General features: G+C 38.9%; 1 protein-coding gene across 1 annotated transcript in view; it reads right to left on the bottom strand.

The window, feature by feature from the left end:
• Positions 1 to 17,760, bottom strand: part of csmd2 (CUB and Sushi multiple domains 2) — a gene marked incomplete at both ends in the record, with an annotated part of 241,505 nt that overhangs the window by 27,203 nt on the left and 196,542 nt on the right. Inside the window, 7 exons of the mRNA XM_079485563.1 lie at positions 7,158 to 7,271; positions 8,996 to 9,076; positions 10,962 to 11,107; positions 12,463 to 12,640; positions 15,947 to 16,135; positions 17,267 to 17,476; positions 17,635 to 17,751. Coding sequence (XP_079341689.1) covers positions 7,158 to 7,271; positions 8,996 to 9,076; positions 10,962 to 11,107; positions 12,463 to 12,640; positions 15,947 to 16,135; positions 17,267 to 17,476; positions 17,635 to 17,751 — 1,035 coding nt within the window. The remainder of the gene's footprint in view (positions 1 to 7,157; positions 7,272 to 8,995; positions 9,077 to 10,961; positions 11,108 to 12,462; positions 12,641 to 15,946; positions 16,136 to 17,266; positions 17,477 to 17,634; positions 17,752 to 17,760) is intronic.

The raw sequence follows: 17,760 nt of genomic DNA, 5'->3' as shown, positions 1-17,760 counted from the left end.
GCATAAACATGGCAGAGACCAGTCGTATAATACAGAAATATCTAGGTTTTAGTAAGTCTGTCTTGTTTACTTTGTATTAGACTATTAGATACTTTACTGCAGTGGCGTGTATCAACATCGTCAAAGTGGCGCGTCAAAACAAACTCAGATTTAGATTTTAGATCGTCATTGATTTTCATCGTTACAAAGAAGCTGTACAAGAAAACATTGACTATAAGCAAAACATTAGTAGTAGTGGCAGATGCAGACCTAAGTGGAATTAGTGATTTACAGCATTAACAAAAACAGCTTTAAACAGCGGTTCAAGTTCAGAAATACACAAGAAGCTTAATTTACACACAAAGAGATAGAGTGACACACAAGCGCCTGTCTGCTCCCACTCTATGCTTGAGTTACATCATCCACCAATGATAAATAAACAATCATTCACACAACTATATTAAAATTGCACATAGGCTTTATGAGATGTATTTCGTATTTATCGATCATGCAAAAAATTGAATTTAAAAATGAAATATCTAGAGTTTTTAATTTCCTGTCATGTCCTGTGCCACTAGGGCTCTCTTCAAGTACCACTCGGCCAGCTTTTACTCCGATTTTCTGCTTTTCTGAATCTTTGAAAAAAATCGAATCCATGGCAAGTTGGATCCAGATTATCACGTATTGTGAGGCATTCATTAGACATTCAGAGAAAAGTCAAATTAGAAGGCTGGGATTTTATAAAACACATCAGGGCTGTATATATGTTGCACATGCTGCGAAAAAATCTGTCTGTGCCAAGAATACATTTACTAGTGTAGCACGCGTGCAATACCGTTTTGCATGTGTTTTAGACAGAGCCGCTGGTTTTTGTGGGAGGTGTGTTTGTGTGTTATGTAAATCAATGGTACACCGCTATTAGTTGTTTTTGCGTTTAAAAGTCCATATTTAGAGCCCTGTGATTTCTGCGATGTGGAAACAGGGAAGGAATAGGGGAGGCACTCTCCGGCATTTTAAATATGTCACCTGCTTGTTTAACGTGAATGAGCTGCACAGTTTAACGCATTACTATACGCGTGTGATGCTCGTGCATTTGTCTGTGTCTCTATATGAGAACATGAACTCCATCTCCAGAGCTAATCTGAGCTGATATATATATATATATACAGAATATAGTATAAAATATCAAAAACTAATCTCCAAAAGGAGGACTTTTACTGCAGTTTACCATTGTATACATATAACAGTATCCTACAGTATGTGGACAAATATATTATAATTTTATAGTAAAATAATGGGAAACACAGAACTCTGTGTAAACAGGGAAAAAAGGAACTTGGGAAAAACTTAGTTATTTGGCCCTAATTTACTCAACTGTAACATTCGTCCGTTACCTGCCTGTTATTATGATAAACCACACATACATATTTGTATGTATATTTTTTTAATATAAAAGACGTTTTATACTTGTGCTATGTGCAAAAAAATGTTAACGTACAGCCCTGCACATCCTATAAAGGTTCAATGTGACCTTGCCTGTCAACTTCGAGAAACGGCAAAACACAATCAAGGGCACACTGTGATCTGTTCCTTTAACTAATAATCAACAGTTTGTTTGCATAAGCCACACCCACACTGTCTAAACATCAAGGGCAGGGTTTCTTTGGAGGAGACTGGCACAGGGCCATCATGAAAATCAGGACGTCTGATCATGTCTGCAGAAGACACAGGAAGTGCAGATTGGTAATTGTTGTATTAAACCAAAACCAAACTAAGGATATGTTTGATGGAAAGTAAGACATGGTTTTGTGTAACAAGTGAATGTGACATATCGGATGTCAGGTACAGAGCGAGCAACTGCGCAAGCGAGAGCTGTGATTTAATAGCTGGGTGCACCTGCAGCCTGGATATCCTCTGCATCTCAATGAGCTTTGCTCGCACTTTACCCATCACTGTCCTTTCTCGTCTCTTTTTCTCTCTTTCTGTTTATCCCTCTGCCTTACTTTTTACTCCCTCTTTCTGGGTTTCTTCAGGATTCCACCCTGATCTGTTTTTCTATTTGTCCTGCTATTTTATAAGTGTTTTTTTTAAAAGATTGCGTATCACAGGCACTTTATGCCAATCTCATATTAATCTTGAGTGCCTATACAGTATTATTGCCTACGTTGTATCTTCGAAGAGTATTTAGTTTGATAAAATGTATAAAAGAGAGATACAGCTGTATGATATATTTTCCAGAAAAACACGAGCTGCTAAAGGTGGGACTAGTGGGGAGAATGGGATGGAACTACAGCACGAGCATACAACACATCATCACATTAATCCCTCTGTGTTTTGTACATTATGCATGTACAAACCGATTGCCAACAAAACACAGACGTAAGACTTAGTCTGAATTCCCGCGTGCAGTTCATATCCGGCATCTTTTAGCACTGGGACCGCGCAATCTATCAGATTCCAATGATATCCAAATCCAGCGTTATCCACCGTTTATATAACATACATCGCTTAAATGCCGTGAACAAACAGACACACCTAAATTTCACTATAGCAAGAGTATCGAGCTGAACTGCCCATCTTTACGCAGTGCAGACAATCTTGATGTTAAGCGAGTCTCGCTATTCCGTTGGCTCGCAGGCGGGATCTTTCTTTCACCTTGCCATGCTTTTCCAGGAGAATATGGACAATAAAAGGAATAGGATTCCTTTGACGGCAGGTATCCAGATTTATAAAAAAAACTTGGAGTTGGAGGGATGCGGGGAGTGTATCAAGTACAGAAATACAACGTTATACGTCCAAGTTGACCATGTAAAGCATGAGAAGCCAGTACGTTTAACAGAGTAAAGAAGTCAGAATGCATGACATAGCATGTTACCTGATCTTCATATAAAAATGTAAAAATGTTCTACATCACAGCACAATGATCACATCAAACTCTAATCGACACCACGGCAGAGCAGTTTTATGCACCATGCATAAGTTACTCCACATATGCAATTTATGAGGTTTCCAGCTGATGATATAAGATCTACATAGGAATGCATATAGGAAGTGAAACAGTTCACTAGGCTTTGTAATCTCACTGTAAATGTAAACTGCTTTCGTACTTTCTCTTTATCCTACCGGCTCTCATTTCCCTCAGTGGTGAGCCAGGCATACTTAATCTGAATGACAGCCAGGGGCATCACCCCGACCAAATGGAGCGGGTGTCAGCTGGCTATGTTGGCCCTCAGTATAAGGGGCTTTTCATATAGCCAGAGCAATTAACCGCCGACACCTTATTAATGTTAAGATGAATTACACTTGTTTCGAGGGAGGTACATGTTTGAGGAGGTACATGTTTGGCCATGCTATACTATAAAATCACATTGTGTTGCCTCCCTCTTCACACTTTACTTAATACCCCACCTCTGTCTGTTCCTGCAGACATTGTGCAGGATATGTTAATGTTTCTTAGTTATTATCTGTTTAAACTTTTTTGTCCTAGTCTTTTATTAGTTACTTTCTGCCAGTGTACACGTATGCCTGGAATTTGAAAGATTTCACATAATTTTTTCTGTAAAAAATAATTTTAGTTTAGCTTTGGTTCAAAAGCTTCCTTCAATATTTAGGTCAATCGAATTGGCTTTATAAGTTACTTTGATATGATGTATTTTTGGATATATCAGAGCAAGTTATTTTCAGTTAAGACAGCACTAGCATTCATATTAGTCTGGCACTAGCCTTTAAGGAAAATTCATGTAAAAATCTAAATTCTTTTATTTTTTATACACATGTTTTAAGACCTCCCATCATCTTCAGAACACAAATAAAGATATTTTAGGTGACATCCCAAGAGATTTCCAGGCCTCCTCATAGACATCATGGTTACAGTTGTTGTCAAGGTCCAGAAATGTACTAAAGACATGGTTAAATTTGTCCATCTGCTCATAGTGGCTCAATTGAATTTGCTGAGGAAATGACGAAAATACTGTGTGAAAAACAAACCAATTTATTTAATCAGTATATTCTCCTGATTGGGAGGTCTAGTCAGTCTATGCTGCACATTCACGAGAGCACTTTGATGCATGCGCAGCTGGTCGGGGGCAGACGCCGGCGTTCAATTCAATTACATTTGATTTATAAAGGGCTTTTCACAATGTACATTGTTCCAAAGCAGCTTTACAGGAGAAAATAAGAAAAACTGAAAAACACAGAAAAGGTCAAACACAACAAAGTGCATGGTGTTTATTGAATAAGCAAGATCATTATAGTAAATTATATCAAATAAATGCAGTCTCCTGGTGAGCAAACTAAGACCAAACACCAATGATAAATAAATGGAGAAAAAAACCTCGGGAGAAACCAGTCTCAGTCGGGAGGGTCAGCTCCCCTCTGACGTGTCAAAGCTGCACTCAGTGACTGTTAATGTTTATGAAAAATAGGGAGAGCTTATAATTTGTGATTTAGGAAATTTCATTAGTTGAAACTGTTAAGGACTAATTGTGATCGATATCAGACAACAGAGGAATTTTATAATAATGCAGGGAAAATATTATTGGCATAATGTAAATGAGTGCAGCTATAACTTCAAACTGCTGCCATGTGATGTAAGTTTAGAATTAAGTACTAAGTATTGTAAATTTAGCATTTATGTGACAAGTAGTCCATCTTTGCTCTTGGTTGTGATGTGATTTCCAAATGAAAGGTTGTGGTCTAATATAACGCCTAGGTCTTTAACTATATTTGTTGGAGTAACAGTACAGCCTTCAATTTGCAGTTTATAATCAGAAATAATCTGTTTACGTGTCTTTGGTCCGCTAAGTAATATTTCTGTTTTATTAGAATTTAAAAGAAGGAAATTACTAGTCATCCAATGTTTTATATCTTCGATGCACTCTGCCAATTTGGTATCATTTGCATAAACGTGGAAGCTAATTCCATGTTTTCTTATAGTGTTGCCAAGGGGCAGCATTTCTGGCAGTGTTCTGACTGACAAACCCGGAAGCGCAACTCTGTGTTTACAAGCAGACGCACGCTGTATGTAAGCTGATCTTTGCAAAATCTGATGATTTTGATTTTGAGGAAGACTTGTACTTTTTTTCCCAACAGAATCAGTCAAGGTGCTCGCATTTTTCGCATTAAGTATTGTCGTCGCTTCAAATCAATTAAATTGAGCCACAGTGAGCGGATGGACCAATTTAACCATGTCTTTAGTACTTTTCATCACCTTGACAACATCTATAACCAAGACGTCTATGAGGAGGCCTAGAAATCTTTTGGGATGTCACCTAAAATATCTTTATTTGTGTTTCGAAGATGCCCGGGGGTCTAAAAACATGTTGAACATCATTTGGGTGAGTAAAAAATAAAACAATTTAGCTTTTGAGATTAACTTTTCCTTTAAACCTTGTCTGTGAAACCGGGCCCATGTGTTTTAATACCATATTGTCACTATTTTTATTTATTTATCTAATATTATTCATAATATTATACTAATAATTTTCAATTTTATTATTTAATTATAATGCACATATAGATGCTTTGCAACAATGAAAATTGGGATTTAATTTGTTTTATTTAACATTAAAATGTTTATCAAATGTTTAACCATTTTCAGAGTTTAACCAATTTCAAGTTAATTTCATACATTATAAGAGAAGCATCTAGATTTTTTAAGTCAGATTTTTACGTTTTATATAATTTAAGTGACTTGTAAACCCAATTTGATTTCAGTTAAACATTTAAAGCAGCTTCTGAACAAAAGTTTTTAAGTTGAAATAGATGAAATATGTTCTTATTTTCTGGTAAATCACCTTATTCTCAATATGACGTTCATGTCAGTTTGACTCTGTAATTCAATGCAATTCCACAACAAATTATACTTAAGTTTTAATTGATATCAATTGTAATGTGTCTTTGTTTCACTTCATGTTTTATATCTACTCATTCAGTTCTGTTAATTCTCCACCTGTGTATTCTGGTCTTTATGCTAAGCAGAATCCAAATGTTACCAAAACAAATTCCTGTACCTCACGTACAGTTCATAACATAATATTATGAACACAACTGGTTACACATTATAGAAGAAATAATGCGGTGACCTGAGTGCTTATTACCTCTTGTGAACTTTTCACATGCACAGATATCAACACTCAGTTGATATAAAGTGAAATAGTAGTATTCATTCCACCATAAATCCCGGGAACCCACTGTAAGCACCAGCACTCTCACAATTATGGTTAATGTGTACATATACACAATATTTTATTAATGCAGACACAGCTTATCATTGTGACTGCACAGCACAATGCTGCTACATCACATTCATGGCTTAGTCCTGTTCACAGTCAAACTACTCCAAAATCACCCTGTAAACGCGAAGATATGGTGACTTCTAAAGGTATTTAAACAATACAAACTGCTCCCTGGAAAATGCTGCCAGAAGACAGTCCAATTACCATTTACTGTACTGTATCAATCAATAAAGATAAACAAGGCCAAACACATGAGAGGATAGTTTACATACGTTTAGATATCTACAGGACAAACCTAAGAAAGAAAGAAAAAAAAGGCTTTTAAGTCAAGAAGACTAACACAGCTCAGAGATAATTCTTACTGCACCGAGTCTAGAAAGACAAATATAATGAGGAAGAACTGAGGAAGTTTATGGGAAATGCCATATCGAATCACATAAAAGCAGCTGGAGGAAAGGTAGATGAGCGTTTAGCACACTCGTGGGGTTTGGTTGACAGATGCTAAAGTACTTCATCTCCACGTCTAAGGCAATAGCAATAATGAAGCCTCATACACAGCAGATCCAACCAGCATGATCAATTGTCCCATCGCAAGACAGTGGGGGTGGATTTTATGCTATATAAACCACAGGATCAGTCTTTTGTAAACCAGATGAATATAGAAGTCGCAGTGGGTGACTATAAAAAGTAAATGAGTAGTTGACATACAGTAAAACCTCAGCAAGCTTAGCAGACATCAAGATTCTAAGAAAATATTTACATATATCTGTATTTACAATAGTGATAAATGCATTTTCAAAGAGCAAATATTCCATGTTTCCCAGGTAGTATGAGCGCAGCTTAGACCAGCATGACCGTTCCATAATGTGGATAAGTGATCAAAATGCTTCATACAATAAAGTATAATCAGAAATTCTTTACTAGACACAAATTAAATCTTACTATCACATGAAGGTGGAGGTCCCCCAAACTCAAGGTGAGTCCCCAGGCGACATGTTTGAATGCTGTTCCCATTCAGGTGATATCCCGGCAAACATCTGTACCGCACAATGTCACCTGCGGAGAGATTTGAGAGGAGTACTGGTGAATAAGTGAACACATCGCATTCATCACGGCTTCATCAGCTGCATTTCAGATGCACGTCACACCCTCTGAAACATTCAGTTGATTCTGGGATCTCCGAGGATCTCGGAACAACATGAGAAACATCTGGCTGTTCCCGCTGTTGTATTGCTCACAACGGTAACGAAGGCCACGTCCTTTTACTGTCCCGCTTAATGGCAAAACGAGCAAGATAGAGAGAAGAGCCGTGCCGGCGCTGCATTGCAGTGTAATTAGGGAAGTGTCACACTGCATGGTTTACATTCATAACACCCATCAGTTGCTACCTGAGTATCTCACGAGAAGCCAGACTTTCTGTTTGCACACAAACACACAGACGTCCTGTGACTCACCTAAGTGGGAAAAAAACTACCCCATGATTCAGAGCTTTGGAGAAAGCTCATTGCCGGCAAGGAGAGCCAAAGGTTTTTTATTCTGCTTACTTTCAGTCAGCGGTTTATAATGCACCATTTAACTTCCCTGAAATATTGGAACACAGGCTTGCAAAGAATCCTTTTCTCACAGAGCTTTGCATGCTGAATGCTTTGTAGGAGCTCTGTGTTTCTGGCCGTGTGCTCGCATGCATTTTAAGGGACATTTGAAACAGTTAAAGGTACAGTGTGTCATTTGTTTTAGAGGATCTATTGGCATAAATGCAATATTACATACATAAGTATGTCTTGAGGTGTATGAATACTTTACATAATAAGGTGTTATGTTTTTTTACCTTAGAAGGAGCTATTTCTATCTACATACACAGAGGGTCCTCTACATGGAATTCAGCATGTTGTTTCTACAGTAGCCCTAAACGGACAAATGGCGTTTTGTATGATATCTCCTTCGGCAAAGAAGCAAAAACATGATGATATCATAGCCTTGTGTCAGCCACTGTAGTGCTTTGAAAGGGAGGGGTGAAGTGAGCCGTTGGTTGCAGTTTGCAACCTGACCAAAAGATGCCGTTAAAGTACACCCAACAGGACCTTTAATATATTCTTTTAGACATTGAAGATTTTAGATTAAGTGCATGTCAACGAGGAGAGCTGAGAAGTGCGGTCACAACTGCTTCACAATTACCTTTACAAGATTCTGAGTAATTTTCAACCCAGAGTTGGTTAAAAAAAGGAAAACACACAGGCGTTGGGTTAAATTAACCCCAAAAATATTTATATTTGACACAACGATGAGTTTAACTCAGCATAGGTTCATTTATAACCCAACGGTTGGGTTTTTCCCTATTTTGACCCAACCATGAGTGTACCCAACCAACATTTTATACAGTTTTAATTAAACTTTCTTGACTGTAATGCAGGAAAAACAAGCCATTTCTAGCATCACAAACACAGCAGGGACACACAACATCAGCCTCAGTTCTGCAGCTTGGCAATGAGTCAGTATATCAGCAAGGCATTGTGGGATTGAAGGCGCCAGCTTTGGAGTGTTTTTTCTCTTCTCAAAGTGAGTTCTCGAGGAGTGTGAGCGTGCGTGTGGAGGGGGCGTGTGGCTGGTTCTGCTATTCTGGGAGCATTATTAATGAGAGGCGCTCAAGCCTGAAAATGAACTGGCAGTGTGCGTCGCTGCTCAAAATGTTCCGCTTATACTGGGCCAGGCCAGTGCACGAACACACATGAGCGGGCATACAAAACTGTGTGCATTTGCATGTGAAACTAATCCAAACTTACCGATCTTGAATTCCTTGCTGGCCATAAGAATTTCTGCTTTTGGGATGATGGGAGGTGGCAAACAAAACTGAAGTCTATAGGCTGTAAGAGAGAGAATGAGAAAATGAGAGAATTAATACAGAAAAATACATACAGTATAATAATATTAGGTTGTTGGTCTGGAAGGACCATCTTTCTAACACCTGGTACCTCTCAAGCATAAAACTCAGATAATGTTCTGAAACATTTTGGATTTATGATGGTTTTTGGTAATATGCATCCCCGGCTGAGTGCATTAAAGGAATAGTTCAAAATAAAATGAAAATGACGTAATCATTTACAGTGCATCCAGAAAGTATTCACAGAGCTTCACTCTTTCCACATTTTGTCATGTTACAGCCTTATTCCAAAATGGATTCAAGTCATTATTTTCCTCAAAATTCTACAAACAATACCCCATAATGACATCGTTAAAGAAGTTTGTTTGAAATCTTTGCAAATTTAAAAAAAAAACTAAAAAAACAATTGTACATAAGTATTCAAAGCCTTTGCTCAATACTTTGTTGAAGCACATTTGACACCAATTACAGAATCAAGTATTTTTAAGTATGATGCTACAAGCTTGTCACAACTATTTTTGGGCAGTTTCTCCCATTCGTCTTTGCAAGATCTCTCAAGCTCCGTCAGGTTGGATGGGGAGCGTCGATGCACAGCCATATTCAGATCTATCCAGAGATGTTCAACCGGGTTCAAGTCTGGGCTCTGGCTGGGCCACTCAAGGACATTCACAGAGTTGTCCTGTACCCAATCCTTTGTTATCTTGGCTGTGTGCTTAGGGTCATTGTCCTGTAGGAAGATGAACCTTTCCCCCAGTCTGATGTCCAGAGCGCTCTGGAGCAGGTTTTCATCGAGGATGTCTCTGTACATTGCTACATTCATGTTTCCCTCAATCTTGAATAGTCTCCCAGTTTTTGCCGCTGAAAAACATCCCCACAGCATGATGCTGCCACCACCATGCTTCACTGTAGGGATGGTATTGGCCAGGCGATGAGCGGTGCCTGGTTTCCTCCAGACAGGACGCTTGCCATTCAGGCCAAAGAGATCAGTCTTTGTTTCATCAGACCAGAGAATTTTGTTTCTCATGGTCTGAGAGTCCTTCAGGTGCCTTTTGGCAAGCTCCAGGCGGGCTGTCATGTGCCCTTTTACTGAGGAGTGGCTTCCTTCTGGCCACTCTGCCATACAGGCTTGATGCTTGTTCTTCTGGAAGGTTCTCCTCTCTCCACAGAGACATGCTGGAGCCGGGTTCTTGGTCACCTCCCTGACTACGGCCCTTCTCCCAGGATAGCTCAGTTTGGCCGGCAGCCAGCTCTAGGAAGAGTCCTAATGGTTCCAAACTTCCATTTACGGATGATGGATTCACTGTGATCATTGGGACCTTCAATGCTGCAGAAAGTTTTCTGTACCCTTCCCCAGATCTGTGCCTCGATACAATCCTTTCTCAGAGGTCTACAGATAATTCCATGGACTTCATGGATTGGTTTGTGCTCTGACATGCACTGTTAACTGTGGGACCTTATATAGACAGGTGTGTGCCTTTGCAAATTGTGAGCCTTTTAAATTATTTTTAATATATTTGCAAAGACTTCAAACAAACTTCTTTCACATGAAAATAATTAATTGAATCCATTTTGGAGGCGGTAATATGACAAAATGTGGAAAAAGAGAAGCGCTGTGAATGCTTTCCGGATGCACTGTACTCACCCTCTTGTCATTTCAAACCTGTATGAGTGTTTTTCTTCTCCAGAACACAAAAGTAGATCTTTTTTAAGAATGTTGGTAACCGAACAACGGCGGAACCCATTCACTTCTATAATAACGACACAATACCAATGCAAGTCAATGGGTTCTGCCATTGTTATGTTATGATACCAACAAGTTCTTCGTTTTCAATAGATTTTTGCTGAATTTGCCTGTATTGATCAGTTACCTTGGTAGTTGATTTTGAACAGTCCACCTTTCTCCGTATTGCTCCTAAAGCGTATCAGAACTTGGTTAGAAGTACTGCTTGGTGGGTTGTTGGGTTCCCCCTCAGTAAACACACCCATTTTCCTGACTGTTTCCTGAGGTCCGTCCCTTTAAATGAAACAACATTAAGATTGATTTTATAAACACGTTAACATCACATACTTAATCTGACATAAGAAAAAAAACATGCCTTGCTGCTTGCATAGCAAGTCTGACTGTATCCACACGGATATCACGGCTGATTCCTGAGAACATTATAACCATACTGATTACCTCCCGGAACCTCTCTCACTCTGAGGGATGCGTTATGGTTTTTAAAGTTTGGTTTCGAGTATTCCAAGGAAGCGTGGCAAAACTAACGCCCCCATCTTAAACAAAGTCACCCTGAGAGCTTACCCCCATCTTTTAAGTTCTCTCTGGGGAGGGAACGATTTTCCAACTACCTGATCCCAGTTTTAACCGTGACCATTCCGCTTTAAAACCATCTGTTTGTGCCTGTCTGAGTGTGCACTAAAGATTACGTGCAGTCCCGTGCATTCATAAAGGCATCTGGTTGGCTAAAGGGAGTGTTGGCTCACTAAACTGAGGCCAAGCTGTCTTAACGCAGCTTTTGCAGGCTTGGGCAAAAAACGCAGACTAGTGGAGAAATTTTAATAATATTATAGGAAATTAAACACTTTTTTCTTAACATTTACTCAAAGTGTTTGAATATATAAATGTGGATTATAATCCAATGATGGTCATCCAAATTAACCAGAAATGTAGGTTAACATAATCCTACATAGAAAGATTGAGGAAATCCTGTAAAAGAGAGCTGAGAGGCAGATGAATGTAAGATAGGTTTAAATTTGTATAGTTACATTATGTTTTAAAGGGACAGTTCACCCAAATATCATTTACTCACCCTCACATGGTTTCAAATTTGTATAATTTTCTTTGTTCTGATGAACACAGATAAAGATATTTGGAAGAATGAGTGTAACCAAACAGTTCTTGGCCAACATTGACTATCATCGTAGGTAAATTTGCTTTATAAATGTCTTTATTCCGTCGAACAAAAAAAACTATATTTTGAAGAATGTTAGAAAGAAAACATTGCTGGAGCACTTCCACTACCGTTGCAATTTTCCTACTACGTTGATCAATGGTGGTTACAAGATTTTGTCCAAATCTCCAGAACAAAGAGATTTATACAGATTTGGAACAAATTGCTCAAGGGTGAGCAAATACATTTTTTGAGGGGGTGAACTGTCCCTTTAAGGGAGCTTTGCGTCCTAACTGTGCATACAGGCGTCAGGAGATTTGACCCGGATCACTCTCTATAAAGAGTTTCATTAATTAAGTACCAGACTAAACTTGCTTTAAATAGAGAGAGTGACAGAGAGCAAGAGACTGAGGTGATAAACACAGCCGGTATAGATTTATCCGATTGGATAGCGACTACAGGAAGTCAGAGCACTCACCAGACTGTGATGAAATCTTGAGGGCCGTGAACTTGTAGAAGGCTGAAATTAAGACGAATGCCGAAGCCATGTGCCACTGTGATCAGCCAGCTACAGTCCGCAGATTCGGGGTAGTCCTCCGGGTAACCAGGAGAGAAGATAGTTCCATTGTCTGATGTAATGTTACCTCCACAGGGAGCTTTAAGACAAACAGAGAAAAAAAAAACATGAAAAACTTTCCAGATTTCACTTGAACTCAACAAACAATGTAACTAGAAGATAAAGTGTGGTGAAGAAAATAGGAACTCGGATAGAGGGCTAGTACGATACGGGTGAAAAGTCCTGCTGGGTTCGACGACATCTCGCAGCCGTCACAGTACTTTCCTCCATCCCAGAAATCCCTCATGTAGCTGGTGCTTTGCATTTATATAGATGTGTCCCTGTTTCCAATGATTTAAATGAACCCCAGACATATGAAATCAAATCCCCTTCCTGTTCCCGCGATGCTTTCTCCCCAAGTCAAATGGGAAATTTGGTTCGGTAGGCGAAGAAAGATAGGCCCCAACTTGTACGCATACACGAGGACAGTTGTAATAGCTCCGATTGTCGAGGTCTTTCCATCCCCTTTCCATTCCCTTCACGCCCTTTCTATCTTCCTGCGTTTCGTCCTGGGCTTTCTCATTTCCTCTCCGACAGAATCTTGAGGGGCCTGCCTATGTTAATCCCTAATGCCGTGCACTCCGTCTCTCACCACCTTACCCGCTAAATGAAGTATCGATCAGGGCATTGATTTAAAAAAAACAGCGCGCTATCAAGCAGAAATGCATGGTGACACCATCGATTGGTCCAAAAAGTTGGATGAGGATAGGAGGATATGAGGCTGCGGTGAACCAAGTTAACTAGGAGTGGTGGATGGAGAAGGGAGCCAAACGGCCGGTGGGAAAATGGATGAGAGGATCGATCAGCCTTCTATCGCATCTGGAGAAGCGATCTATGCACATGACAGCGTATTGAGAACTCAAACTGTTATTGGCAGCGTATGCGGGTGGTAGCTGGAGTGGTAACTGGAGCAAGTATGACAGGGAGACAAAGGCAAATGAAAAACACCAGGGAGGGAATTCTATGGGAATGAATTGTGTGATGGCGTGTGCATCTGCATGCGGTTTGTGCATTGTTTTAGTGGCTGATTCAATTAAGGAATAATGTAAATCAGGTAACTGCAGAAACGTGACCGCAAAAAACAGTGCGGCAAACAATTAGCATGGTGCACTTTCACAATCTTACAGGTCAGATCTAGGTGCTTAAGTAGCTTATGAAGGATGCAGTAATATTGGCACTAGTATAATCTTTTGTTCTCATCATTTGGTCATTATCACATGTATAACTGCATCAAGATCGATAGAAAATGAACATAAACAAGATTTATTTTATTGTGCTTTACTCTTTCACCACCATTAACAAGCTTTTCTAATCATTCCCTGTTTTCACAGAGTGGGGCGCTATTCTTCTGAAAGAATATAGCATCTGCAGATCCAAAACTAAAACAGATGAATCCGATGTGGACAAAGCATGCGATTCAAGATGAAATAACAACGAAGACAGATTTTTTAACAAGAGGCTTTTTTCTCTTGACGCAATCGCTGGTAGTTCTTTTTAAGAACGCTGGCGGAGAAACAGTAGAATTAAATTAAATTAATTTAGATTAGATTAGTAACAAAACTATTCAATATTTTTGTTAATTGAAACAAAAATACTATAATTTTTACAATAATTTTCCAATAATATTATTTAACTTAGAACTTTAATTCACAAAAATTACTGTAGAAATGTTGCCTCAGCAAAATAAACTGAATTATGTTTAAGTTGAGACATTAAAATTATTAACTGAAAAATACTTACAATAAACTAACAATTTATATAGCAATATAAAAATAAATAATAAAATGACAACAAAACCAAATAGCAAAAACACACAAAATCGCTAAAAACTAAAAAAACTTTCAAAGTATTAATAAAACTAAAAAAAAAAAACATAAAACTACAACAACTCGGTTTAGTAATTTCATTTAGGAGAGAGCACTTTGGGTGTACAGCAATACACACAGTGTTATATACAGTAAATGCTTATTCATTCATCTGAGATGCAATTAAAAACATGGTTGTAATCCTTTTTTGTGCCAGTTGTAATATCTTTTTAATTCTCTCTTTTAGTTCTCCAGGTTGAAAAACCTAACATATCCTCAAAGACCGGCTTGAGCTGTTCTTAGAAGTCACCAGAAATGTAATTTACATGTTAAGTGGCCACTTAAGTCAGTGAAAATGACTCTGCTGTACTCCAACACAGAGACGCCACTTTCAAAGGTGCTGCAATGGTCTAATAGCAAAATCCGTTTCCCTTAACAAAAGAGTTGCATCTTTCAATTTTCAATTTGACAGCGTGCACATTACACAGCGTGCTCTTGTATCTATTCTTCCTTGTTTCACTCTGCCATGCTAGAGTCCTCGATTACCACAAATTCAATTACCCGCTCTGCAAGACTGTTCTAACAAGGCCCATGTTGGCACTAAGTTTTCCCGTTTTGTGTAGATTAATAACGCAGCGTGGATGAATAATGTGTGTTTCTGTTTGTAGGACTACAGCACCTGGGCAGCGCACCGATATTGAGATGGTCCTGACAGCCGCTTGAGAAACTCCCCAGAGCATCTTTGTTCCCACACGAGCGGTTAGCGTCCCCTGTGCGCACGCTACCACATGACCACATGCATAATTAACTCATCGAATCAATCAATGTGAGCATGAGAATGTGGGTCAAGGAGGAGGCGTATGAATGAGAACTCTTTGCTTTTCCTTCCCATCATCCCCTTTGGGAGACGGGGGGACAGTAGGGAGAGAACCTTCAGTCTGTGGGGATGATTTATAATAAAGGGACTGAATTAGCATTGATGTGCTGGTGCCCTTCCTGTCTCCATATTCAGGAGTAGAGTGATGATGGGAACAGAGCGTAACGGTGTCACAAATCTCAAACTAGTTTTTATGGTATAAATCGAGGTTACCATATGCAACTGCAGTGTACATATTTCTGCGAATGTTTCAAAAGAGACAGAACACCTGAAAATGAAAATTATATCATCAGTTACTCACCCTCAAGTTGTTTCGAAACCTGTATACATTTAGTTGTTATGCTAAACACAAAGAAAGATATGTGGAAGAGTGTTTGCAACCAAACAGTTATAGGGCACCATTGACTACTGTAGTAGGAAAAGGAAACTAGTATGGTAGTCAAGGGTGCCCCAAAACTGCTTGGTTTCCCACATTCTGCAAAATGTCTTCTTTTGTGTTCAACAGAATAAACTAATTCATACAGGTTTGGAAAGCCTGATGATGACAGTATTTTCATTTTTGCGCAGCTATCACTTTAAATATGTACTTAACAAACTTGAGTCTAACCTCAGTGTTCAAATAAGCATGTTCTGACATGGAGGAGTAAATAGAGGGGGGTCGTACCTTCACAGCGAGGAAACTGATAATCCCAGTTGCGGGTAGTTCCATGTTGACAGGTGAGAATGGAGTGACCCATCAGCTGATATCCAGGATAGCACTCGAAGGAGATGGACTGGCCGACATTGTAACCCGCTCCCACAACAACACCATAGCGAAAGGGTTCAGGGTCTGGACACTCCTGAAGTTCATAGGCTGGGGGGAAGAGAGACATTTTGATTTATTGCAATATGAGATGGGAAAAGATCAACATGATACAATTTTTGACCTTGCTGGAAGTTGTTCCCATGAGTTCACGAAAAGTGCATCTGGTGCTGAAATCTCACACAAATCAATTTTCATTATTCAAATATATGTATATATATATATATATATATATATATATATATATATATATATATATATATAGTCTGCCCTGAACTGTAAGCACGGCACACAAATTCAGCCTAAACTCTGGGAAGTCTCTATGTAAACCATGTGCCAAGAACCAAAGAGTGAAATTTACGTAAATAGCATGACAATGTGCTAAAAACACATTTTATCCAAGTTCTTGTGATATTAAATGTTTTAAATGCTTATGTCAGCCTTAACTTCATAATGATGCAGCCAATTAACAATGCTTATGTTAGCCAGTGAAACTACCACACCGTAGACATTTATATCACAACATCTTGTCAAGTTTTATCTTGGTTCCACAACTGGTCTTTCATCTCAAGGGCATTTTGAAAAGAGTTATATTTTGCTTGATCTTTCTATTATTTGTGACTTATTGTAATTGAGGAACAAATTACCTGCAAGTATTATTCAAATCTCATAAACAAAAAAAGAAAATAGGGCAAAGTGTCTAGCCTAGAAAGAATACGACTGAAGGAATTGATTTCTGTAGATCATGCAAAAGGATGCACTGCTGGATATAATGCTTGATTTATATGCTAATGCACATATAATGATGGAAATACTGATTTTACAAGTTAAAACTTTCACTGCATGGGCGTACAGATTCCAATAGCGTCATGCGTTCGACTTGGAGATAAAAAATGATATAAAAAAAATTTTTTACAACACTCAATGAATCTGGAATTCACTCATTGGACTGATATTTTACATTGGATTGTAAGGAAATAACAGCAGCATTTGATAGCTGATGGATTTTATGCACAGAGTCACAGAGCCATGGTTATTACTATGTTTCCTTGTTATCCTGACTGATTGTCTTGGTAAGAGGTTCTTAAGAACATAATCTTCGAAAGCAAAAAAATAAAAGGTTTTTCGTTCCATGGCCTATATTTTTATTCTCTTGTGCCCTTTCTGTGTCACTTTCCTTACCCTGATAATCAAATCTGAAGCCAGGCTTATTCTGAGAGTGATCGCTATGGAAATATATGGTGGTCTCGTGTGAGGTGGTCAGAAGAGATGGCGGTACGTCCTGTCCACTGAATCTGCCAACCACTGCGCTGGTGTCAAAAGGTCCGTTCCTGATTTCCATCAAATCATGGTTTGCTTCGGTGGAAAAGTTGAGAAACTGCACATGAGCCCCTGTTTGAATAAAAACTGAATCTGTTAAACCACGCAAACCAAATGTGGCATTATTCAACAACTGAGCTAAGTGCAGTAAAAAGCATGCTTAGCACAACCAGCCATTTCATTTTAAACTGACTGGCATTTCTAGGAAATTCTTTCTGCTGTGTCCTTACCGTAACCAACTGGCAAGTAAATCCTCCAGGTGCAGTCACTGTTGCTAGGGTAGTTTCCTGGGAAACCAGGGCTGAGGATGGTGCCTTCCATCTCCTCTCTGATTCCCCCACACTGAGCTGTTCGGA

The sequence above is a fragment of the Barbatula barbatula genome (genome assembly GCF_947034865.1).
Source record: "Barbatula barbatula genome assembly, chromosome: 21".
Lineage (NCBI taxonomy): Eukaryota > Metazoa > Chordata > Actinopteri > Cypriniformes > Nemacheilidae > Barbatula > Barbatula barbatula.
This window is presented reverse-complemented; position numbering and strand designations above follow the sequence as displayed.